At 49.7% G+C, this 26,584-nt stretch overlaps 1 protein-coding gene across 2 annotated transcripts in view; it reads left to right on the forward strand.

Annotated features, from left to right (window-relative positions):
- Positions 1–225: 225 nt before the first annotated feature.
- Positions 226–26,584, forward strand: part of Stard10 (StAR related lipid transfer domain containing 10) — a 34,202-nt gene continuing 7,843 nt past the window's right edge. Inside the window, exons 1-3 of one of the 2 annotated variants that reach the window (XM_070035075.1) lie at positions 226–314; positions 4,350–4,455; positions 4,804–5,126. In XM_070035075.1, the coding sequence (XP_069891176.1) occupies positions 312–314; positions 4,350–4,455; positions 4,804–5,126 (432 nt within the window). In that variant the 5' untranslated portion in view covers positions 226–311. Of the gene's footprint in view, positions 315–3,600; positions 3,769–4,349; positions 4,456–4,803; positions 5,127–26,584 lie in introns of those variants that run through there. The other variant, XM_070035076.1, reaches the window with a different exon arrangement.

Consider the following 26,584-nt stretch of genomic DNA (forward strand, 5'->3'; position numbering starts at 1 on the left):
GCCACTGTAAAGGACATATCTCTTTCAAGACCAAGCCAGCCTTGAGGAAGTCAGCATGCCCTAATCCTTCCTGAGGGCTGATAGAACCTCCTTTCCACTGTGCTGCTTCCTGGTGACATCACACAAGTCACATCCTATCTTCTAGAACAGAGCCCTCAGGATACTGCCCAGTTGCCCAGGGCAACCTGGGAATTGCTCCACCCAAACTGGCAGGCAGGGTTACCACTGTGGAGGGGGCCGGGGAGAAGGGGCCAGTGTGACATCCTCTCATCTCCCAGAGGGGAGACTGAGGCAGCCACACAGCTGGCTAGATGGTGAGTAGGTGACCTAAGAACTTGTCCACCCCTAGCTGTCCAGAATACTGGTTGCTGACAGAAGGTGGTCACTTGCTATAAGCCTCGTAGCAAGTACAAGGGGTGATAGGGGGAATAATAGGGGGAGAAAGAGCCTCAGGTTAGAAGCAGGGAGACTTGGGTCTTCATCTCTGCTTGTCTTTGCCAGCTGGCCTTGGTTTCTCTCCATGTGTAGCAGTGAGCCAGTATTCTGAGGGTCTTTAAATCTGGTACTGAGAGTTGAACAGTGTTACGGACCAGGCAAGTGCCCTGCTTCAATAGCTATTGGGGGAAAATGTTGTGTGAAACTTAGATACCCTTTTGGGCTCCCCATACCAAGAGGTCTCCCTAAGGGCTCTGGCTTGCTGTGCGATTCAGGGCCCTCCTATGGCCTTTAACTGCTCTCTCTACACCTTGGGTAATGATTCCTCACACTCTAGTGAGCTTCTCAGCTTACTAGGCACCTTCCCATATACACACTAAGCTTCTACACACACACACACACACACACACACACACACACACACACACACACACACACACACACACACACACACACACACACACACACACACACACACACACACACACACACACACACACACGCTATGCCAGCTTAGTGCTGCCTTTTTCAGGACTAGGACCTGGACAGGAACTAGAACCAGACCTGCCCAGGGGTTCACAGAGGCATCTTATCCACTTCTCATGGACAGACTAGGCTCTTGAGCAATGGGCATAATGAGCTAATGAGTGTGACAAGTGTCATGTTTTTCTAGACTTTTCTGTGGTCAAATCTTTTTTTTTTTTTTTCTGGTCCTGGAGCTTAAACTCTGGGCCTGAGCACTGTCCCTGAACTTTTGTGCTCAAGGCTACCTCTCTACCACTTTAGCCACAGCTCCACTTCTGGCTTTTTGTGGTTATTTGGAGATAAGAGTCTCATGGACTTTTCTGCCTGGACTTGGCTTTGAACCAACATCCTCAGATCTCAGTCTCCTAAGTAGCTAGGAATAAGGGTTTAAGCTACTGACACCAGGCTCTGTGGTCTAATCTTTTATGAGAATCTTACCAATCCCATTAAGATGTTACCTTAATTATTTGTTTTTGAGCTATACTTTTCTATACTTTTCTGGACAGTGTATTCCTTGCTTCTCTATCCCACTTCATTATAGTTTGGTGTACCTATCTGGTGATAAGTTTGGTAAACTGGAATATATGCAACTCTTCATTACAGTAATTCTTTTTTTTTTTAATCGGTCGTGGGGCCTGAACTCTGGGCCTGGGCGCTGTCCCTCAGCTCTTCAGCTCAAGGCTAGTGGCTCTACCACTTGAGCCACAGTGCCACTTCCAGCTTTTTTCTTTTTGCTTATGTGGTGCTGAGGAATGGAACCCAGGGCCTCATGTATGCAAGACAAGTCCTCTACCACTGATCCACCTTCCTAGCCCATAATTCTTATGGTATAATATTATTTCAGATATGGAAACAGTCTCAGAGACACCATATCTCCTGCTTCTGATCATATAGCTAAGAAGGAATAGAGCCAGGATTTGAACCATGGTCCGTAGCTAGGTTGTGGCCAATTATAATTCTACAGATTCTTTCCCTAGACCTTTCCCTACTTCTTGATTTCACTCCAAGCTGCAGGCCTTATCTCTGCTGCTCAGGGTGTTTGGAAAGAGGAAAGGGATCTACTTTGTCATTTTCAAGAGGCTGACAAAAGGCTTAGAGCCAGGGACACCTTAATTCCTGGGGGAGGGAGGGTTGCAAGGGCAAAGTAATAGGGATGGGGAGATATCCTCTGCCTGTCTGCTGGCCAGCTAGCCTGGTCTGAACTTAGACCCAAGGATCAGTCCAAAGGATTCATTCTATGTTCAGAAGTGAGTGATAGTTTGGATAGGGCCTTCCTGGGGTTCTTTCTGTCCCTAAGGTCAGTACTGTAGGGTGGAAAGTTCCTCCTGTTAATTTGCCTTCCCAGCCACCCCCTGCTGTCACCTCAGCCTTATCTTTTTCCCCTGGATTAGACAGTTAAACACGAGAGGTTTAGTATCCTGTTGCCTACTAGCTGTAATATATGTATTATTGGGACCTGGCAAAGGCAGGAGCCACTAGGCAAGTGCTCTTTCTTTGCTCTTTTCCTTATGGATTATCCCAGAGGCTACAGTTTACAAAGCAGGCTTTGGCTCTGCTATGGGCCCCTTTAGGTCTTCTGGGAATGATGGTGTCAGCTAGAAGCACTGAGGCCTGGGGAAGGCAGTGATGTGCATTTAGTTGGACCAGTGGCAGAGGAAGCAGATGAGAAAGCCAGAGCCTGGGCCTCCCAAGCTGACAGCCCCTCTGCCACCTACTCATTCCCAGACACTTCTGAAAGAATGTGAGTTGAAAGGGTGTGTGTGTGTGTGTGTGTGTGTGTGTGTGTGTGTGTGTGTGTGAGAGAGAGAGAGAGAGAGAGAGAGAGAGAGAGAGAGAGAGAGAGAGAGAGAGAGAGAGAGAGAGATTATCTGGCTGTACCTCCCACACTGCAGATGGGAGACCTAGGGAACTAAGTCACTCAAGCCACATGAGAACCTGCCTGCCCCCCATTTTACAGGACTCACTCTGCCCTTCAGAGACAGTTTACCATCATGGCTCCCTGCTAGCTCCTGTGCATTTTTAGATTGGTCTTGATTTACAAACTTCTCAGAGCTCTAAGCACTTCAGGAAGAAACACCTCTATTTGTGATTCCACCATGCTGACTCCTCATTTTTCTCTTAGCACCTGTAAGAAAGCTGTTCCCCCCCCCCCAGAATTCTGGATGATGAAGCTAGGAGGTACCTTCCTTCTGTAGATAGACCTAGAGAGTAGAGGGCAGAAGACACAGCAAGGAGCCGTGGGTGGAGAAGGCTTAAAACCTGATCAAGACAGGGTCAGTATAGAAAAATAGTTGGACTCTGTTAGCTGCCCATCCAGAGGAAGTTATCATAGGTCCTCCCTGTGGCCTAGGGCCAGTGATAGGGATAGGTCGCTACATTCCTACTGGCCTGGCCTCAGAGAAGTTGAGCTCCTGGATTTACACAGAGTAGATGGACATAGAACTGGCACTAGGACCCAGAGGCCAGGGGTTCCCAGGCTTGAAGGAGTGATTGAAGTGCCCGGTGGACTTATCCTCCCTCCCCCTCCTCCCCCCCACAACTCTCCCTGCTCCTCCTCCCCCCTCCCCCCCCCCCAAGCTATCGAGCTCAGGTCAGCTCTTTCAGAGAAGGGACTTAGACAGAGCTCTGGGGTTTGAAGCTCTTGGGAACAGTATTCTAGTCCATGGGAGGGGCCTGTGTGTCCAGGTGTGCTGAGACCAAGTGGCTGTGGACAAGGGCTAGCTAGAGTCAGGGACTGAAGGAGTCTTGGTTAAGGCTCCCAAGTGGAAGTGAGACTGGAGTGAAGATTTTTTTTCCTCCCCAAGCCAGGTGAGAGCCTTGGAGGTTGGTAGTCTTGGCATACCCACTGGGGAAAGGGTAGGGTGTAAGCGGACATGTCTGAGTTGCTGTGGGCTGTCAGCCTTGCAAGTTCGTTTCCTGATGAAAGTACGCGTGTGGGGATGCCCACCTTTGGCTCTCTGGAGTGTTATGGAGATGGGTGTGTGAATAAATAGGCTGTTGAAAAAGTGAGTACCTGAGAGGGTGGGCTCACAGTCAACTTCCAGAGTCCCCCTCGAGCACCTCTTCGTCTTTCCCCTGGGAGGCCTCTCCGCCAGGGCCACCGCGCACCCCGCGCCCAGTCCTAGCCAGAGGGCAACAACCCCTGCCGGACTGGGACCCCTCCCGGGGCGGCCGGGGGCGGGCGCTAGGACCCGGCGGGGTGGGGCGGGGCGGGGCTCGGCGCTCCATCAGCTTTACCTCCGCAGCCTGGAAAATACCGAGCGGGGCGGCGGCGGAACCCCGGGAGCCCTCAGCCCAGCCCGGAGGGAGGCGGGCGGGAGGGGGCGCGCGGGGCGGGGGGCACGGGGCGGGGCCGGGCGGCGGGACCCACTGCTCCTCCCCCCCCCCAGGGCCCCCGCGCGGCCCCCGGTCGCCCGGGCAGCGGCGGCAGCAGCAGCGGCAGCGGCGGCGCTCGCACCCCGGCCCCGGCGGGCCCCGGCGGAGCGGCGGGCACAGGTGAGCAGCCCGGCCGCGGGCGCCCCTTCCCTTCCCCCCCGCCGCCCACCCGCGCGCATCCCGCGTGCATTCGCGCACCCGCGCCGCCGCCGAGTTAGTTGGGCCGGTCCCAGCGCACTCCAGTCCCGACGGGGTCCCCGCGGGCCACCTGCACCCGACCCGCAGCCCCCCCCCGGGAAGTGTGGGGTCGCCCCTTGAGGGGTGGCCCCGGAGGCTGCCCCGTCCCCGTCCGCGGGGGTTGTGGGGACAGCCCTTATCTCGCTCGAGTTTTCCACTAGTCCAGGACCCCGGGCGGCCCCACCCGCGCCCCCCGGCGCTCTGACTCGCGTCCCCAAACCGGTCTTGCAGGTCCCAGGAAGGTGGCGTCAGCATCTGCTGCAGCCGCGTCGACGTTGTCGGAGTCTCGGCCGAGGACCCAGGAAAGCCGGACTGGGACCAGGGCCCCGGGCCTCACCGCGCTCCCCATGGAGAAGCCTGCAGCCTCCACAGAGTCCCCAGGGCCTCGACCAGTCCTGGGCCGAGAAAGTGTCCAAGTGCCGGACGACCAGGACTTCCAGAGCTTCCGGTCCGAGTGTGAGGCCGAGGTGGGCTGGAACCTGACCTACAGCAAGGCCGGCGTGTCAGTGTGGGTGCAGGCTGTGGAGATGGATCGGACTCTGCACAAGATCAAGGTAGGGTTGCTCTACTGCACCTGCGGCGGCGGCCACTGCACCGTACTGCCTCGGGTGACACCTCCATCCACCTGGGGCGGGGGTGCTCTGGGTCCAGAGAGGGCTGCTGAGCCAAGCCCCCGTCACACAGATGGGCCAACTGAGGCCTGGGGGAGGAAATGTGACTCATCTGGCTCTTCAGCTGAACCAAGTCATGCCTCTGTCTGTCTGGGGAGGGGAGGCTTCCACCAGAACCTCTATACGTAACTCATCCACCTAGCCCCTTGACTTGAGTCAACTTAGGCAGAGACTGGACGGATGCCTTTTTCTCCCTAATTCTTGATTCTCTGCCTGACTCTCTCCTACCTGACTCTGCACCCTTCGGTGCCAGAGAGCTGATTTCTCCTGCCAAGTCCCGCGTTCTTCCCTTCCCTCCCCGACAGTTCCCCCATTTCCAAGTTTCCAGCATCTCCAAGTCTCCAGCAGGGGCTCAGTCAAAACTGGCAGATAACTCAAGGGAAGGGCTTGGATGTAGCTAACCTCACACTGGGCCAGGCTTGGGGTAAGCAGGCAACCTGGGGTCAATGAAAGCCAGCTTAGGGAGTAGTTGCAGATGATATCAGCCCCTCACAGCCATCTCCTCTCTCAGGCATGACAGGGCAGGTACAGCGTTTGATGGCACGAAGGCTGGTGAAGCCTCTGGTCTAGGGATCTCAATGGCTGGCCATGACACATCTGGCATTGCTGGGAGTGCCACATTTCAAGGGTAGAAGATTCCTGAAGAAGTCTGTCCCCTAGCCGCCCTCTCCTGCTTATGCTGTCCTCCTGGAGCATTGAAGGGGATAGGGGATAGGGGATGCATTTCTATTTCCAGAGGCCAGGACACTGGACTCCTTAGAGTCTCCTGCCTGGGGCTTGGTTTCTGACTTAACTTGGACATGCTGGCCTCACACCGGGATCCTGGGTCTCTGACCTTTCCCCTCTGACCCCCTGCCTTTCCATCTCATTTTGCCTTAATCATTTACAGCTTTGTCCATCTATCCCCAAATGGTCTAGCCTGCTCTTTCTGCCTTCCCCATCCCCCTCTGTGTCTCTTTGTCTGTATCCCAGCTATCTGACTCTGGGTTGACATGTACAACTCCCCCGCTGGGTCTCTGCCCAGGCTCAGCAGAGGCCTTTGAGCCTGAGCTTCTCTGAGGCCTAACCTGTGTCTGAACCCCAGCAGCAGAGAAGGGAAAAGCAGTTGATAGTTCCAGCTTGAGCCCAGGGGACAGGTCTTTTCCTCCTCATAATGTCCAATAGGGAAGGAATGTTGTTGGATAAGGAACAAAGTGAATGGAAGGTGAGCAATGAGCTTGGCTGTGACTGGAGAAAGGCTTAAGGCTGGCAAGGGGTTAGGAAGTGTAGTTTCTCCCATGGAGTTGGCTCTCCAAGGGGAGGAAAGGGGAGCTTGCTTCCACCCTCTGTCAACAGGGCAGAGCCGACTTCTCCATCTGGCTTGGTTAATGAATAAGCTCAATCCAGCCCATGATGGGAGTCGGCCAATGTAGGGGACCAGGCTGCTGCAGACCCCTGTGAGAGGGGGTCTGACTTGGGATAAAGGGAACTTGAAGAAACTCCTGGGGTTTGTGGGCTTCTGGGCAGGGTGTATACCTCCTCCCCCCCGCAACAACCAGGACCACAATTCCCTTTCTCTTAGGCCAAGTAGAGGCTAGTGCCAGGTCACCCCACATAAAGCCTGTTTACTATCCTCTCCCCTCACTTGGTGTACTGATGAGTATAGTGAGGGTCAGGGCACAGCCAGTGACATATCTAAACCTCCAAAAAGCAGACCTAGGGCCTAAATGAGTTAGCCTTCTAATTCTCACCCTAGCATTTACTTTTATACTGATGCCACTCCCAACTTTGTTTCCCATAATAGAGGAGGTGAGCAAACCCTAGGCATAGGAAGGAGTTAGGCTATGGACATCACTAGGAGCAAGATTCCTAGACCTGGGCCTCTCAACATAGTAGATAGAATTCTGGGAGATGGGTAGAGACCTCTGAGCTTCCTGTCCCACGATTCCAGGACTCTCAGGTGCCTAGAAGCTAATCTTACTTCTCCTAAAAGCACTTGCTCCAAGCCAAGCATTTTCTCCCAATCATCTAATTTACCTTCCAGCCAGTCCTGGGCTAAAGTAGACTTGTCTCTCTTGTTACAGACAAAGAAACTGAGGTAGAGAGAAGTGATGGTACTTGCCTAAGGTCACACAGCAGCTCAGGCAAGAGGGGATAGAACCCAGGCAAGCCTGGCTCCTGGCTCCAAAGTTCCTGTCCCTCTCTGCATGAGTACACATCCTTAGGCAACATTGTGGCCTTTAACCCCATCAATAAAGCTTTGAAGGCATGAAGGACTTGATGTTCTTATCATCCTATTCTTGTTTGATGGATGACAAAACTGAAGCCCACAAGGGGGAGTGGCTTGCCAAGGTCATAGAACAGGTCAAAGGCAGAGTCCCAGATGTTTGTTCAACTTCTGCCCCTTTCTCTCCCCTTCCCTCCCCTCCATCCTGCTCCAAAAAATACTCTGTGCTTGTGACTGGGGGGAGAGGTCCACCTACTTATTTACCTGATTGATTCCCTCCTCCTCTTCTTACGCTTTCTCCAGAAGTCCCTGGAAGCCTCCGTGGTTCTGGGCTTAGCAGTCAGAACCACGACAAAGCAAAGGGGCTGTTGGCAGCCATCTTCAACCTTTTCCCTCCCTTCTGGCCCCCAGCCTGGCTTGGCCTCAGGCCTGCACTATGTTCTGGACAGGAGATAGATACTGCCTCCTGAAAGTAAATATGGATTCTGGGTACAAAGCAAAGGACAGCTTAGAATCTGAACCCAGGCCTCCCCAAATCCAGGCCTTCTTCTCCATAGTGCCATTATTGGGGTGACACATGGAAAATGTGTCATTCAACCAGAGCCAGTTGGAATACAGCTCTGCATGTGGTGTCCTTTCTGTTTTGTGTGACCTGGGTACATACTGCCCGCTCTGGGTTGCCTGTCCACCTGCCATTGGGCCCCCCTAATTCCAAAGACATCTGAACTCAGTGCCTGTGCCAGAGCCCATGAGAAAGATGAGGAACAGGAGGATGGATACCATATGACGTGGCCTGCCCAGCTCTGCCCTGGATACCATATGCTGAGGTCTCCTGATCTGCTGCACACCCATCGCTGTGTGTGGCTTACCATGTGAGAAGCAAAGGCAAAGACCTGAATCCTTCCTCAGTTTTCAGATCTTGGTTGAGATGGGACAGATAATTCCAGGTGGCCCCTGACGATTGCACACAACATAGGTTCATTGGCAGCCCACTGAGACAGGAGTAGGCTGGGATGGCAGGAGCCTTGAGGAGGGGGATTGGGGGTAGAACAGGTGTAGGAGGTCTCTTAGGGGACTACAGTATGACTGAAAACCTGGGGGTTCTCTTGTTGAAGGAAGCTGAGCAATGGGGACCTGTCTCATCTGACTTTCTTTCCCACAGCCCCTCTTCTTCCCCTTTGGCAGAAGCTCTAGGAACTCTGTCCAACCCTTTCTCACTATCCACTTGCCCTGCACCACAGGACCCCTGTATTCCAGGCTGCCATACCAGTGCTTAGATCTTACTCCCTGTTACCCCTCAAAAGCTCATTCTCTACCCCTGCCCCTGTGACATTCTCAGTAATGTCTGAGGGCCCTTCCCATTCATTTTTCCTTCTTCTTATTTTTTTTTTTCTGTTCATTCATGGGGCTTGAACTCTGGGCCTGAGCGCTGTCCCTGTGCTCTTCAGCTCAAGGTGAGCGCTCTACCACTTGAGCCACAGCACCACTTCCGGTTTTCTAGTGATTTATTGGAGATGAGTCTCATGGACTTGCCTGCCCGGGCTGGCTTTGAACCCCGATCCTCAGATCTCAGCCTCCTGAGTAGCTAGGATTACAGGTGTGAGCCACCGGTGCCTGGCCCCTTCCCACTCTTTTTTTTTTTTTTTAATTTATTTTTTCCCTTCCCACTCTTTAATAGCCTCAAAAGTGTTCTTGGAAAATGGGGGCAAGGCCAGGGCATCTTCTGAATTCTTTGCAACTGACCTGTAGGGTGGTGGCACTCATTAGCCCCATGTGGTAGATATAGAAAGTGAGGCTCAGAGCAAGAGTTTACTTGTGCAAGGTAAAGCTAGAAGTATCTGGAGCTGGATGAGAAAACAGGACCTTGGGCCACCAGGGCTGAGTTCTCTCAACACTTTGGCCTTGTTATTAGCACAGTTTGGACCTTTTGTACCTAGGACCCCATGGAGTTTCACTGTCTGTCCTTGTCTCCCTGTGCTGTGTCATTGTGGGAGGGCATCCTGGAGTGGACCCAGCTGGGTGAGAGCCCAGTCCTCACTATGTGACCTTGGGGGTCACTTCACCCTTCTGGGTCTGTTTTCTTATCTGTGGTGACAGGGGTGGGAGTTAGTCCGTGTTCACAGCCTCGAACTGAGTAAGTTCTGATCCTGGCTTGGCCTTTGTTCCCTCTGGGACTCAATTTCCCTATTTCTAACAGGAAAGTGTTGGATAGTTTTCTAGAGACTATGGTGGTTTCTAGAGACTGTCTTAACCTTAACCAAGAACAGAAGAGGATTGCACTGATGGGTACAGGGTAAGGACAGATGGCGAAAGCCATAATAGTGTTTCAGCAAGGAGGCTCCTAGATGGGGACTTAAATCCAAGATTAGGCCCTAAAGACTTCTATCCTGGCTCTAGCTCAGACTTGACAATGGAGACAACCAGAAGAAGGGGTTCCATAACTGTCCTGGGCACCAGGCTCCTAGAGAGCAGGTACACTTCTGGTGGTTAGAGTCCAGACTATAGAGCTCAGACACTGGAAAGGTCAGAGGTGACTGGGGGTGTTGGGGAGGCCTTCCTGGCATATCATATCATTGGGTATGAAGATATGGGAGGAGTATAGGCTCTGAGGCCAGGCACTAGTGGCTTACACCTATAATCCTAGCTACTCAGGAGGCTGAGATCTGAGGATTGTGGTTCAAGGCCAGCCTAGGCAGGAAAGTCCATGAGACTCTTATCTCCAAATAATCACCAATAAGCTGGAAGTGGAGCTGTTGCTCAAGTGGTAGGGTATAAACCTTGAGCAAAAAAAGCTCAGGGACTGTGCCCAGGTCCTGAGTTCAGCAAAAAAATAAAATAAAATGAAAGAAAAGGAGCACAGAGCTAGGTGCTGGTGGCTAATACCTGTAATCCTAGCTATTCAGGAGGCTGAGATCTGAGAATCAAAGTTCAAAGCCAGCCGGAGCAGGAAAGTCTATGAGACTCTTACATCTAATAAACTACTCAGAACAAGTTGAAGTGGCACTGTGGCTCAAGTGATAGAGTGCTAGCCTTGAGCAAAAGACAGAGCCCAAGCCCTGAGTTCAAGCCCCAAGGCTGGCGCGCGCACGCGCGCACACGCACATGCACATGCACGCGGTGCTGTGGCTTGTGCTAGCCTTGAGCACAGAGAGGCTCAGGGACAGAACTCAGGCTCTGTGTTCAAGCCCCATGGCTGGCAAAAAAAAGAAAAGAAAAAAGCACAAGATTTGAATGCTGCCCCATCTTAGGCTCAGCTTCCTCATCTGTTAAACATGGGTAGTAATTCTGGCAGGCCTGCCTTCCGGGACTTCATTTGTTCTTTCATTTGTTCAGTGAGCACCCTGATAGCCTCTCTCTGCCTGACTTTGTGCTCAAGGTAGGAGACAGCAAGGAATCAGACCCTACCATCAAGGAGCTCTCAGGTGGGTGCTATCACAGGAGCCATGGAAACCCGGAAGGGGCATCTAATCTCGCCAGCTATAGGGGCCAAGGAAGATTTCACAGAGGAGACTCCAGGGATTCCTTTGGAACTGGGTGGAGAATAAGGAGTACAAGTCTAACGGCATCTAGATCCAGAGTGTTCCATATAGAGAAACAGCAGTGTGCCGGCTCTGAGGTATTTGGAGAGCTGTGGGTGGTTGAGTTTAGGGGCAGGAGGGGATTAGAATACGAAATCAGAGCCCCAGGGCAAATTGAAGAGTTTGAAAGACTTGGGGTACCAAAGTCTTAGACAAAGATGGTTGGGGAACATGCCTTTGTGAGCCTACAGCAAAGCAGAGGCTGTAGAGAATCACACTAAGGAGCCACATCCAGAGAAATTTAGGAAGAGCTGTCAAGCTGATTCCATCAAACTATGCAGTGTGCAAATTGTGAGGTGTGCTGCTTGGGCTGTAAGATGGTAGGGATGTACAACCCCCTGGATCTACCTTGGGAGTGGGTGGAGGACCCCAGTGCTGTGGGGAGCCCTCAGTCCCCTGTCTGGCTCTGGGCCCTCCACACTCAGCTCCCCAGGCTGTGGCTTTTAAACTTTAACGAGCCTCAGCTCAGTTTCCAGCTGAGAGTCTTTAAAGTTTCAAGAGATGAGAGAAAGGAGTGAGTACTGGAGACAGCTGGGTTTTCTTTCTTCTTTTGCCTGTCTCCATGCCTGGCTGGACCACTTGGAGCCAAAGCTGTAGGCACAATGACCCCTGAGGCTGACACTCATGGGGATCTGGGGCCTTGGACAGGCTGCTCCAGATTGTTCCCGAAGGGTCAGTGGCCATAAGCTTCGTTGCCAGGTTGCCACCAAGTATAGATGGGGATGGAAACCTATTCCAGCCCTCACCACACTGCACACCTTTACCACGGACCTGGACAAATGATTGCTATTCCCGCAACAGGTGATTCAGCAAAGCAACTTGAACCAGGAGTCTGGCTAGAAGTGTCCCCACTCCCCTGGGTGCTTTTTATGCCACTCTCCCCTACCCCCACAATGCTCAGGCTGTCCTGCGTGTTCTGGAGCCCTCAGAGATTCAGAAATACAGTCATGGAGAGCCTCATGCCAAATACAGACTCCTCTTACCCATCACTAAATGGAGCCCCATGGCAGTTGGCATTCTTTTTTTTTTTTTTTTTTTTTTGTCGATCGTGGGGCTTGAACTCTGGGCCTGGGCACTGTCCCTCAGCTCTTCAGCTCAAGGAGAGCGCTCTACCACTTGAGCTACAGCGCCACTTCCGGTTTTCTGGTGGTTTATTGGAGATAGGAGTCTCACGGTCTCTCCTGCCCGGGCTGGCTTTGAACCGCGATCCTCAGATCTCAGCCTCCTGAGTAGCTAGGATTACAGGCGTGAGCCACCAGCGCCCAGCTGCAGTTGGCATTCTTTCCCGGGGCTTTAGCATACCACTGCCTTCCTGCCTCTCAACCTATGTTCCCTAAAGGGGTAGATATGCTCCATCCTGGATATTTATCTAGGATTCTTATGTCTTGGAGCTAATGAACAAAATCTGCATATATAGAAGTAGAGGGTGACTCCTACCTCAGTCTCCCCTGTGATGCCTTGACCACTCAGTCTCATTTTTTAGCTTTTTTTTTTTTTGTCAGTTGTGAGGCTCACACTCTAAGCCTGGAGCTCTCCAGCTCAAGGAAGTGCTCTCTACCACTTGAGCCCCAGCGCCGCTTCCAGTTTTCTGAGTGGTTTATTGGAGATAAGAGTCTCATGGAATTTTCTGCCTGGGCTGGCTTTGAACCAGGATCCTCAGATCTCAGCCTCCTGAGTAGCTAGGATTACAGGTGTCAGCCACCGGCACCCGGCTCATTTTTTAGCTTTCATGTCACTGTGTCCATCTGTCACTGGTTCCCTGAGATCCCCCTTTCACAATCTCCTAGACACACTCAACTCATCTGTCTTTGGATCCTTTCAGATCTCCTGGGACCTAGAAGTCTTCAAGCAGAGGCCTGATAGCCAGAGGGATGGATCTCTCTTATATTTCTTCAACATTCACTCAGTCAGTCATTCATGCACACATTATTGGGAATATACCATATGCCAAGCATTGTCACATCCAGGAATTTAGCACCAAACCACACAGATCAGATACTGCAGTCATTGGATTTACATCTGATAGGGGGGAGCCAAGCAAAACAGAAGCAAACAATTAAAGAAGCAACCAGATGGTGGTTATATGTATGTTATAAGGACAGGATTGTGTGATGGGAGTAGGAGATCCCAGCTCTAGTTTTCTGTGTGTGGCATTGATCTGGGTGGTTGTGTGTGTGATGGTGTGTGATACCTTCAGCTGGCTAGACTGAGTTCCCCATTGGCAGGTACCAGGTTCTTCATCCTCTCTTTTTTTGGGGGGGTCTGGTCATGGGGCCTGAACTCTGGGCCTGGGCACTGTCCCTCAGCTCTTCAGCTCAAGGCTAGCGCTCTACCACTTGAGCCACAGCTCCACTTCTGGTTTTTTCTTTTTGCTTATGTGATGCTGAGGAATCGAACCCAGGGCCTCAGGCATGCAAGGCAAGTGCTCTACCACTGAGCCACCTTCCCAGCCCACCTCATCCCCTCTTTTCCTGCCTATTTAGCATCCCTGAGCAGGCACCTGACAAGGCTCAGTCAGTCCATATTGAAGGCATCAGGTGTGCCTATGGTTGTGTCTGTGCCTGAGTCTGAGACTGTTTCTGTGTCTAGCGTTACTCTGTGTATGTGAGTCACACCCCCTCACTGCAGGAGCAGAGTTGTCTATGATCCAATTATGTCTCCTCAGCTGTCTCCTGGCAGCTCCACCCTCTGGGCTTAGCTCTGGCTCTGCCATGTTTTCTCCTTCTAGCCTCTGGGCCTATCTCTGAGTTTCAAGGTCTTCTTTTTGGGTGTGCTTCCTATCTGCCCTAATGTCTACACTCCTCTTCTTTCCTTTATACCTTCTAACTACTGTACCAGACACTGTACTGGTGCTGGGACCTGGAGATGGATTAGACTTGGGCCTTGCTCCCAAGAGACCTGAGCCTGGTGCAGAGATAAATGGAGAGAGAGGCTGCCCCTTGAGAGAAGTACTGAGACAGAGATTTAGGCTGAGGGAGACCAGTGACAGTCTGCATGATGGTGGGGAAAGGAGCTTCACCAGGAGATGTTGGGTGGGCGCCAAGGGCCAGGCAGGAGACAGGAAACACTCCAGGTTTGTGAGTTACTCAGTGAGGTAGGCTTTCCCCGGGCAGGGGTGCAGGGCTGAAGCTGAAGGAAGAGAGATGCAGAGGCAGGGGGCAAGGGGAGGAAATTTTGGGGTTTGGACTTTATCTTGGGGGATGGAGGGTAGGGAGAGTGGACTTTCAAGCTGGCAGTGTTATGATTAGCTCTGGGTTTTAAGCAGCTCCCTGGTTGCAGGGAACTAATGGACAGGATGAGTCCAGAGCCATGCCAAGGTTCTAGGTATGGGAAAGGAAAGGAAAAGGCATGGGAAAAAGAGACTATAGTGCACTGTACAAAGAGAGCTCAGAGGCCTGAGAGCTTTCCAGCATGTGATGCCCAAGAGGCTGCTGAAGATGAAGTCATTTGCTTGCTTGATCTTTGGCGGGGGGGGGGGGGGGGGGGGGCATCACTCACTGTGGTCCCTGAAGCCTTGGGAGGTATTCCCCATCTATATTGATATCCAGTGTTAGGTCTGCCCCTGACTGGTCTCACTTGTTCCTCCACCCCCAGGTTTTCTTCTAGATTCTCCATTCTGCCTCTCTCAGCTCTCCCTCCTCTCTCTGACTCCCTACTCCTTCCCTAGGGCAGCATGAGGAGGCAGGTGGACCAGAGCAGGTCAGCTTCTGTGGGCAAAGTTGGATATTCATCACTACTAGAGCTGGGGCCTGCTGCCTGACTCAGAGAGGCTCCTGGAGACTGGAGGGAGGGAAAGATCATGGCAGAGCAGGAATGAGTCACTCAGCTCTGGATGTAGAGCAGCAGAAGGGCCCTGCTGGTCTCCTCTAGGAGCTCTGCTTGGAGAGATGTGGCAGGATTTCCACTCCAGATCCCCTTCCCTTCAGAAGAGAGGGCCTTAGAAACTGTCTGGACATTTTGTAGGTGGGAATACTGAGCCAAGGGTTCAGAAACGAGACCTTGAATTGAGCTCACAGCACATGCACTCTGTCTTTCCACGCCGTGACTCCCAGGCAAAGCCAGCCCTAACATCCCTTTCCCATTCTGTCCTGCCCTAAAAGCCTTTTCATGGGTGCCTCAGGTGTAGTCCTTGTCTGGCCAGGGGATGGCTCAACCTTCTTGGTTCTAGGGGAGCAGACTCCCGGGAAGATTTTGGGTCATATTGGTTCCTGGCTGATTCTGAGCCCCTGTTTACTAAGGGATGTAACCCTTCCTCCTCCCAGGTAATGGAATTTGATGAAGCTGTCAAACCCCTATCATAGCACAGAGCCTGGCACAGAGCTGGCACCCATTAACACTTGCTGAATGGATGAGTGAACGGATGAATGAATGAACGGTTTGGCATGCCCAAGGGACAGCTCTGTTTCCACCTTATTTTTGTTCATTCACTGACACTCAGGTTACCTGTGTAGCTGTGTACACTACCTCCTTCCCCTGACCAGTGGCCGTTTCTAGTTTCCAGACATGTGCCAGCCATTCTGCCAGAAGCCTCTTGCCCCTCTTCCATTTGGCTGCCACTTGCTCTCCTGGCCATCCTTAAGGACTCAGCTTTGATGCTTCTTCCTGAACCTGCAGCTCTTCTTCCTTCTGCCCCTGCTGTGAGCTTACAGGGCTGTCCTCGCTTGTGCAATTCTGCTTCACCTGTGTCCTCTCTGGCTCCCACTCCCAGCACAATGCTAACCTTGGGCACAACTCAGTGGCACTCAAATCCAGCCAGACTCTGCAGCAGACATTTCTTTTACCTGGCTGTCTGTGCAAGTAGTGTCAGGGTCTCTCTGTGCTGAGCCTAGGCTTTCAGTTCTAGGAAACAAGGACTTGGGGACTTAGAAAACATTTTTCTGTGTATGTATGTGCTGGGCCTGGAGCTTGAATTTAGGAACAGGCATTGTCCCTGAGCTTTTTTGCTCAAGGCTATTTAATTCTACCACTTGAGCCACAGATCTACTTGCAAATTTTTAGTGGTTAAAAGTAAGTGGAGATAAGAGTCTCAGAATTTCCTTCCCAGGCTGGCTTTGAACCTCAATCCTCAAATCTCAGCCTCCTGTGTGGCTAGGATTACCAGCATGAGCCACCAGTGCCTGGCTTAGGCAGCACTTTTAATTAGAAAAGTGTGTGCATCTGTGCAAGTGTGTATTTAAAGACAGGGACTTCTTATGTAGCCCAGAATACCTTTAAACTCACACTCTTCTAGTCTCAGCCTCTTGAGTGCTAGTATAATAATGGTTCTCACCAAGCCTGGTAAAAGTGTATTTTTTATATCTTGTATAATATGTGTTGTAGCAACAGTAATGGGAATACAAAACTGAGAGTCCAGGTCTGTGCCTGTGCTCTCTGTTACTAGGGAGGCTGAAATCAGAGGATTTCTTGAGCTCAGGTGTTTCAGGCCAGTCTGGACTACATAGTGAGACCTCTGTCTCCTAAATAAATAAATAAAGCCAGGCACTGATGGGTCATAACTGTAATCCTAGCTACTCAGGAGGCTGAGATCTGAGAAGTTTGAAGCCAGTCTAGGCAGGAAAGTCTGTGACACTCATGTCCAATAAACTACTCAGAAAAAGCCAGAAGTGGCACTGTGGCTCAAGTGGTAGAGCCCTAGCCTTGAGCAAAAGAAGCTCAGGGACAGTGCCCAGGCCCTTCTGTCCCAGCACACACACACACAAAATGCATTAAAGGCTGGGAAGTTGGCTCAGTGATAGAGTGCTTGCCTTGCATGCATGAGGCCCTGGGTTCAGTTCCTCAGCACCATATAAGCAGAAAAAGCCGGAAGTGGTGCTGTGGCTCAAGTGGTAGAGCACTAGCCTTGAGCTGAAGAGCTGAGGGACAGCGCCCAGGCCAGAGTTCAGACTCTACTATTGACCAAAAGAAAAAAAGAAAAAAAAAAAAAAAGGAAAAAAATGCATTAAATAAATAAGTAATAAATTACCTAGAGCCATCCTTCCCTGATTAGAAACTTCTACTTAGTTACTTCCAGTTTCTTTCAGATAATTTGTACATAGTTATTTTGGCTTTTTTTTTTTTTTTTTTTGCTTTGGTACTAGTCATGGGACTTAAACTCAGGGCCTCAGCACTGTTCCTGAGCTTTTTTGCTCAAGGCTAGTGCTCTACCACTTGAGCTATAGCTCCACTTCTGGCTTTTTGGTTGTTAATTGAAGCTAAGAGTCACACAGGCTTTGCTCCTTGGGTAGCTTTGAACCTTAATCCTCAGATTTCAGCCTCCTGAGTTGCTAGGATTACAGATGTGAGCCACCAGCTCCCAACAGTACATAGATGGTTTTTTGTTTTTGTTTTTATTTTATTTTTTGCCAGTCCTGGGGCTTGAACTCAGGGCCTGGGCACTGTCCCTGAGCTTCTTTTTGCTTAAGGTGAGCACTGTTTATGTGGTGCTGAGGACACAGGGCTTCATGCATGCTTAATAAGCACTCTACTACTAAGCCATATTCCCAGCTCCAGTACATAGTTTTATATTTGTTTGTTTGTTTTTCAGTACTGGGATTAATATTAAGGGACTTTCACTTGCTAAACTAATGTTCTACCACTTGAGCCATGCCTCTAGTCCTGCTTTTAAGTTTGCATCTGTAGATGTTTCTCAGACTGCTGGAGTTATTATTTTATAAACATTTCTGGAAGCTGCTCCCACTATGCCTGTTCTAGGTTCTGAGGGTACAAAGCTGCCTCTATTATGACCCCTGCCTTTGGAGGGGGCACTGCCCCTGGCAACTCAGCAGCCATCATTAGGATGATGTGTCATTCTGAACCCAACCTGGCCTACAGATACTGGTGGTCCAGGTGGTTCTTAATATAATTTTCTAATTATGAATGCAATAATATATCCATGAATAGTGTAGCAGAACTTTTTTTTCTTATTTTACTATTTCTTGAGTATAAATTATGAGTCAAGGGGTTCTGGGAACTGACTTGAATGACACATTTTTATGATTTTTTTATAAACATTTGCCAAAGCCAGGTAGGTGGCATATGCCTGTGATCTTAGTGCTTGAGACTGAGGATCTCAAAACAGTATTACAGTTTGAGCTAGGCTGGGCAACCTATATATATATAGATCAAAATTTTCCATCCAAATTGTTTTCTAGAAAAGTGGAACTGATTTTTTTCTGCAACTATGTAACATTCTTTGTTTTGTTTTTGTTTTTTTGAGGATTGCTAGATATTGAATTTGGGGCTTGCATATACTAAGCATATTCTACCACTGAGCTACATGCTTAACCCTCAATGTCTGGTGTGTGTGTGTGTCGGGGGGGGCGGGGGGGAAGAGTGGTGTTTGAACTCAGGACCTGAGCTTGCTTGCTTTGCAAAACTGGTGCTGTACAACTTGAGCCATGTTTCCACCTGGTGTTTTGCTAGTTATTTTGGAGATGGAGTCTTGTGGATTTCTCTGCCCAGGCTGGTTTCAAACCAAGATTCTAATGATCTTGGTCTCATATATAGCTAGAACTTTAAGCATAAGCCATCAGCACCTGGCTGAGAACAATTTTATCATAATCTCACAGCACTGGGTATTTTCTATATTCCTGTTAGTTTACTAAGTATAAATTGATGCCCTAGTTTTTAAAGAATTAAATTTATTTATATTTTTATTTCTTGAGATGGAGTCTTGCTGTGTTTTTCCAGGCTCAAATAACCCTCCTGCCTCAGTGTCCTGAGGAGCTAGGATTATAGACACTAATTGTGTCTAGCTAATCTTCCTTTCTTTGACTACGAGAACTAGCAAAGATCATAAAGCAAATTCCAGAATCTCTCTGCCTTTTACTATTTCTAAGACACCCCAACCCCTGCATCCTTTTGTAAGAGGAGGATGGTATCAGTAGTGGTATCCCCTAAAGGAGAGAAATTTATACTCTAAGCTCTTATCTGTGCTGTGGTCCACAGGCCATGGCCCAGCATCCCAGCATCCTCAGTTATAGAAGCTCACACAGGTACAGCCTATCTGTTGGCTCACTTCTCCATCCCTCCATCCAGGTAGCTAGTCTCAGTTGAGTACTTGCTATGTGCCAAGATGAGCTAGGGGCTATGGTACTGCAGGAAAATAGATGCCATGGGTGTGTGCCCAGTCTAAACAACTTAGGAACAGGACAGGCTTCCTGGACAGGTGGCAGCAGGCCCGAGTTTGAAATCACAACAGGTAAGGAACCACTGAGGGGAAGTTCTTTTTTTTTTTTTTTTTTTGTCGGTCGTGGGGCTTGAACTCTGGGCCTGGGTGCTGTCCTTCAGCTCTTCAGCTCAAGGCGAGCGCTCTACCACTTGAGCTACAGCGCCACTTCCGGTTTTCTGGTGGTTTATTGGAGATAGGAGTCTCACGGTCTCTCCTGCCCGGGCTGGCTTTGAACCGCGATCCTCAGATCTCAGCCTCCTGATTAGCTAGGATTACAGGCGTGAGCCACCAGCGCCCGGCTCTAAACACTTTTCTCTTTTTTTTTTTTTTTTTTTCTGGTCGGTCGTGGAGCTTGAACTCTGGGCCTGGGCGCTGTCCCTCAGCTCTTCAGTTCAAGGCGAGCGCTCTACCACTTGAGCTACAGCGCCACTTCCTGAGGGGAAGTTCTGGGGAAGTATTTGGAGCAGACCTGGAGGAAGTTGTGTCTCAGCCACCTGTCTTGGCAGGATCCATTGATATCTTTCTTCCACCCTCTCCCCCTAACCTCTAATGTCAGTGCCCTGGAGCAGTAATTTTTCTCCTAGGGAAAGGAAGAAGGGGAAGGGCCTTGGGAATCTTGGAGGGTCCTGGAAACTCAGAGTCAAAGGGCAGATGCTCCTTTAACTCAACATCAAGGGGTTTCTGGGAGGACACTAGGTCTCTGAATAGTGTACCTAGCTGGCCTGTGCATCTCAGACCTTCCTTCCATGGTCCAGCATGGTGAGAGCAGGGCCTGACTGCAGGTTGGAGTGGGTGGATCTATGCAGGCCCTGGTATGGAGGGCTGTGCACTCCGCCTGCCCCCCCACCCCCCGCCCATGTCCACCCATACTCCCTGTGGTATCTTGACATTTGGAGATTGTCATTGTATATCTCACCTTCAGGGATTAGCAGGGCCTGGGAGGTTTGAGACTCCTGCAGCCTGGGCAGGAGAAGGGCACCTACTGCTCAGGGCTTTATGAGGAAGTCTCCTTTAATCCTTACAGTGTCACTTCCAGGGATGTTTCATTCTTGTTTGACAGATGAAGACACTGGGATGTACAACTCCTGTCCTTTGCCCAGCATAAGGCACACAGCCAGGACATAGCAGGACAGAAACTTGTCTCATACAGACAGACCAGAGTTTCTGGGTTAACTATGCGCCTGGAGGCTTGGCTGGACCTGGCAGGGCAGTGTGATAGCTGGAGGGTTCTCAGAGGGCTCTCAGCATAGAACCCAGTGGTGCTAGCTTTCAGGAAAGCTGTCTTTGAGGCTACTGAGTCTAGTCATTGAGTCAGGGACTTTGTTCAGAGGAAGCATCTGTGTGCTGAGCCCCACTGAATTCAGTGTGCACTCTGTAATAGCCACCAGTTAACCAAGACAGCCTGCAGTCACCAGCAGGTTTGGTTTCCCTGACACTTTGGAGTCAGGAACACATGTTAGTTCTGTGGCCTTAGCCCATTGTTTATCTCAGTTTCAGCACCTCTAAAATGGAGATGGTGATTCCCACCCAGATGTTGGGAAGGTAAGAGGTGATGTCTGCAAAGCAATACTGTGGTACATTTGATGTTTGGTAAATTTCAGCCTCCATGCGGTCCAGGTGCTCTTGTCACCATTGCAGGGTGATGAATTGATCAGTGACTCAATGATCATTGTGGTATTGGGGTTGAATTACTGATTGAGATTGTGACTGATTTGATCTTTTGGGCCAAATTCCCAGTTGGATAACTTTCCTCTCATTTGGGTCTGATTCTGTTGGTGATTGGTGATTCTGTTGGTTGAAGGTGATTGCTCTGCTGAAATGCTTTGGATTGAGAAGTTAGCACAGCCTGGAGGATATTTTTCTCCTCTGAGTCTGTTTCCCTAGCAGTGATCTGCAGAATGAAGCTATCACTCCTGAAATTGGAAAACTTTGGGAAAATCCATGCCTTATAAATCCTATGGGCAAGGATACTGAGGACCCCAGGGGAGGTTTTAGGGAGATCAGACTTGGATCTTGGGTTAGACCTGGGCCTTGGCAAATAGGGCCACCTCTCCCCAGCTTCTCTAATGCTGAATGGGGAAGACATCCCAGAGGAGCTCAGGGCGGCATGGAGAGAGGTGAGGAGAGGTGAGGCAGCATGGAAAGATGCAGCCTGAGCACTGGAGCTGCTCTGTACTTCTTTGTCTAAGCCTCTGGCCTCCTTCTGCCTGAAACACTCTTTTCTGCTCTTTCATTGGCTTGGTTACTTGGGCCCTTTGTATCTGTGACACTAGCCTTAAGCGAAAGAAGCTCAGGGAGGGCTGGGAAGGTGGCTCAGTGGTAGAGCACTTGCCTTGCATGCATGAGGCCCTGGGTTCGATTCCTCAGCATCACATAAGCAAACAGAAAAAAGCCGGAAGTGGCACTGTGGCTCAAGCGCTAGAGCGCTAGCCTTGAGCTGAAGAGCTGAGGGACAGCGCCCAGGCCCAGAGTTCAGGCCCCACGACCAGACCCCCCCCCTCAAAAAAAAAAAAAAAAAAGAAGCTCAGGGACAGTGCACAGGTCCTGAGTTCAATCCCCAGGACTGTCACAAAAATAAGAGGGTTGGGGAGAGGGTACCAGGGCACAGTATAAGAAGGGACATGCTAATTTAACCTTAGTCCTTGCTAGTGTGGAAGAATGCATGGCTACCTATGGAGGGCTGCCAAACAGTAACAGCTATTATTATTATTATTGTTAGTAGTAGTAGTAGTAGTAGTAGTAATAGTAGCATTGCCAGTCCTGGGGCTTGAACTCAGGCCCTGGGCACTTTCCTGAGCTGTTTTTGCTCAAGGCTAGCACTCTACCACATGAGCCACAGCACCATTTCTGGCTTTTTCTGTTTATGTGGTACTGAGGAATTGAACCCAGAGCTTCATGCATGCTAGGCAAGCATTCTACCACTGAGCCACATCTCCAGCCTCTTAAATTTTTTTATTTTTTATTTTTTGTCTGTTGTGGGGCTTGAACTCTGGGCCTGGGGACTGTCCTTGAGCTCTTCAGCTCAAGATGCATGCTCTACCACTTGAGTACAGTGCCACTTCCATCTCTAAAATTTTTTTATTTACTGAGTTAAATCTTGTGCCCAAGGCAAGAGCTGGGCTTGTTTAGTAAGACTGTCTGCTTTAAAGACTGCATGAGTCTCTCCTGACTGTCTTCCTTGCTTGTCCAGTCCCTTCTGCCTATAGCTCTGTGACCTTAGGATGCTGGGAGACTAATACCCAGAGGTTCTGGACAACGCTATGCCAATAGGAATCTTCATGCCATGGATATTTGGAGAGAATGGAGTGCTGGGACACATCCTGTGGTGACAGTTGCTCTCCCTGGGGCCCTAGTTTTTTCAGCTATAAAATGTCTCTATCTAGACTGCCATAACCAGACTTTCAGGCTTTCTAGGTTTATGGAGCAACTGCCTTCAGTCCCAGCTTCCAGGAGAAACTCCCAGAGACCAGACTGATGAACTGACTAGCCCAGGGCCCAATGGCTGTGGGTTCCCATCACAGGCCTGCCCTCAGTCTGCAGTGACTCAGCCTTACCTCCTCACCTGCTCTTCCAAAGCCTCTTAGAATTACACCTTTTGAGGTGTGATGACCAGCCCCAGAGCAGGAACAAAGTACAAAGCAGGATGTAATTTCCTCCTCTTACTTGGCAGTTGACATTGTTCCTGCCTCCTGAGGGCTGTGGAAAGAGCTTGGGCTGGAGCCAGAGGCTGCCCACTAGCTGAGGATGCCTGTTAACACTCTCCTGAGTGACCTGACCACTAGGCTTACCTCAGCTTCCTGGGCTGCAGCAGCCAAGATTCTCACCCAGGGTCCTGCTCTAGCCTTTCTCCTTGAGAATCTATCCCTAGTTTGGGGAAGCTTTTAAAGTTTCCTTTTTTATCTTTAAAGATAAAGTGCTAAGCAATGTTAATGCCCCAGGGGTCCCACTGGCTTGTGGCTCTGCTTACTTACTGTCTGCTGCCACAGAGCCACTACAGTTCTGATCTTAGAGTGTAGGACATAGGTGTTGGGTGGGATAGGCAAGGTCTTTCCTTTCTAGTGAGAGAGGGGAAAGAAGGTGGGGAGGTAAGTCTGACCTGAAGGCAAGGCACAGTCCTAAGTTGGAGTGTCTAACATAGAAGCTGAATTGTGTGGTCCTTTGTCATTCAACACTCACATTTCTTTCAACATTCAGTGATAACATTTTCAGGAACCAAAGCTACCTACTCAGGTAGGTATAAAAAAATAAGTGGATATTTGATTAGGAATGCGGTATTTACATTGGTCTAAACTGGACTTAGAGAAATCCTGGTTTCCTCAGAAGTACTTGCTGGTTAGTATGCAGAAGGGCAGGTTTGCATGTCGAACAGCACCTGTACCTCTCCATTTGGCTGCTCAAGAAAAGGTTGTTGGCTACTCAGGAGTCTGAGCTTGGAGGATCCAGGTTGAAGTCAGTCTGGGCAAACAAAGTCCTTGAGACTCATATCTTAATTAACCGCCAAAAAGCTGGAGCTAGAGCTGTGGCTTAACTGCTAGAGCTCTAACCTGGGGCACCAAAGAGCTCAGAGACTGTGTCCAGGCCCTGAGTACAAGCCTCAGGATTGGCATGCGCGCGCACGTACACACACACACACACACACACACACACACACACACACACACACACACACACACATACACACACACACACACACACACACACACACACACACACACACACACACACACACACACACACACACACACACACACACACACACACACACACACGAAAAAAATTAAAAAGGTAGTTGGGTGGTTGGGATTTGATTGTCCATTCCTATCTGGCCTCTGCTGACTTTTCCTAACCCACTTTGCCACCACCAAATCCTTCTGGTCACTTTATCCACTCATTCACTTTCTCATTAATTCCTGTCTCTATAGTGTCCTTGACTTTCATGGTCATGATGCTTATAAGCTAGTTCTGTTGTACAGTGGTTTCCAGTTGGACTTTGTCTAATCTTTTTTTCTTCCTTTTTTCCTTTCCTTTCCTTTCCTTTCCTTTCCCTTCCTTTCCTTTCCCTTCCTTTCCTTTCCCTTCCTTTTTCCTTCCCTTTCCTTCTCTTTCTTTCTTTCTTCCTTTCTTTCTTTCTTTCTTTTTTCTTTCTTTCTTTCCTTCCTTCTTCCTTCCTTCCTTTCTTTCTTGCTGCTTGCGTTTGCTTTCCTTTCTTTCTTTCTTTCTTTTTCTTTCTTGCTGCTTGCTTTCCTTTCTTTCTTTCTTTCTCTCCCTCTTCCTTTCCTTTCCTTTCTTTCTTGCTGCTTGCTTTCCTTTCTTTCTTTCTCTCTCTCTCTTTCTTTCTCTTTCTTTCTTTCTTTCTTTCTTTCTTTCTTTCTTTCTTTCTTTCTTTCTTTCTTTCTTTCTTTCTTTCTTTCTTTCTTTCTTTCTCTCCCTCTCTCCCCTTCCGTCTCCCTCCCTCTCTTTCTCTTTTTCTCTCTCTTTTTTAAAAAAAAAATTTTTTTATTGTAAAGATGCTATACAAAGGGATAACAGTTACATGCTTGCTTGCTTTCTTTTTGTTGGTCATGGAGGTTGAACTCTAGAGCCTGGATGCTGTCCCTGAGCTCTTTTGCTCAAGGCTAGTGCTCTATCACTTTGGGCCACAGCTCCATTTCCAGTTTGTTTAGTGGCTAATCGGAGATAAGAATGTCAGGGACTTTCCTGTCCTGCTTTGAACAGGGATGCTCAGATCACAGCCTCCAGATAGCTAGGATTACAAGTGTGAGCCACCCATGTCCCGTATAATGTTTGTTTAAGATTGATGTTATAAGACCTTGGGGCAGATATCTCATAAACAATACCTGTATTAATTTCATTGCATCCTATCAGTCAAGACCTGGTTGTCACTTGTCCGGTTACTAATGATGTTCACTATGATCACTTGATTGAGGTAGTTTTTTTTGCCAGCCTTCTCCACTATAAGATTACTTACTTTCCCTTTGTAATGAGTAAGTATTTGATAGGAAATTAGTTTAGAACAATGTAAATACCCCATCCCTAATCAAACATCCACTTTTTTTTTGGTCAGTCTTGGGGCTTGAACTCAGGGCCTGGGCACTGTCCCTGATTAACACTCTTGTCACTTGAGCCACAGCACCACTTCTGGCTTTTTCTCTGTATGTGGTACTGAGGAATTGAAGCCAGGGCTTCATGCATGCTAGGCAAGTACTCTACCACGTAAGCCATATTCCCAGCCCCCCACTTATTTTTTTATATCTGCCTAAGTATGCTTTGGTTCCTGAAAGTAGCATTATTTTAATAAACTTGTTCCAAATTTAGTCCATGGAAAAGTGACCAACTGTCCTAGTTTGCCTAGCACTGAGGTTTCTTAGGACTTAAGAGTTTTATAGGCTGGGTACTGGTGGCTCATGCCTGTAATCCTAGCTATGCAGGAGGCTGAGATCTGAGGATCACGGTTCAAAGACAGCCCAGGCAGGAAAGTCTATGAGGCTCTTATCTCCAATAAACCACTAAAAGATGGGAAGTGGAGCTGTGGCTCAAGGGGTAGAGTATTTGCCTTGAGCTGAGAGCTGAGGGACAGCACCCAGGCCCAGAGTTCAAGCTCCACAACCGACCAAAAGAAAAAAAAAGTTGTTTTTTTTTTGGTTGTTGTTGTTGGTCATGGGGCCTGAACTCTGGGCCTGGGCACTATCCCTCAGCTCTTTTTTTTTTGGGTCCGGTCCTGGGCCTGGGTGCTGTCCCTCAGCTTTTCAGCTCAAGGCTAGCGCTCTACCACTTGAGCCACAGCGCCACTTCCGGCTTTTTTCTTTTTTTTTTCTTTTTTTTTTGTTTTTGGTCGGTCGTGGGGCTTGAACTCTGGGCCTGGGTGCTGTCCCTCAGCTCTTCAGCTCAAGGTGAGCGCTCTACCACTTGAGCCACAGTGCCACTTCCAGTTTTCTGGTGGTTTATTGGAGATAGGAGTCTCACAGTCTCTCCTGCCCGGGCTGGCTTTGAACCACGATCCTCAGATCTCAGCCTCCTGAGTAGCTAGGATTACAGGCGTGAGCCACCAGCGCCCGGCGACCGGCTGAGGAATCCAACCCAGGGCCTCAGGCATGCAAGGCAAGCGCTCTACCACTGAGCCACCTTCCCAGCCCCTCCCTCAGCTCTTTAGCTCAAGGATAGTACTCTACCACTTGAGCCACAGCACCACTTCTGGCTTTTTTTGCTTATGTGGTGCTGAGGAATCGAACCCAGGGCCTCAGGCATGCAAGGCAAGCACTCTACCACTGAGCCACCTTCCCAGCCTCCCTAAAAGAGTTTTATAGCAAATTGGGAGTTCTTGATAAACCCAGGAGTTGATGGCAAATCAGTAGGAGCCCCTCAGGCTGGCTCTCATGTCTGCTGGACAGGATCACTGTCATTCTTGGAG

This window comes from Dipodomys merriami, unplaced genomic scaffold (assembly GCF_024711535.1).
Source record: "Dipodomys merriami isolate MVZ:Mamm:240054 unplaced genomic scaffold, mDipMer1.0.p SCAF_25, whole genome shotgun sequence".
In the NCBI taxonomy this organism is placed as follows: Eukaryota; Metazoa; Chordata; class Mammalia; order Rodentia; family Heteromyidae; genus Dipodomys; species Dipodomys merriami.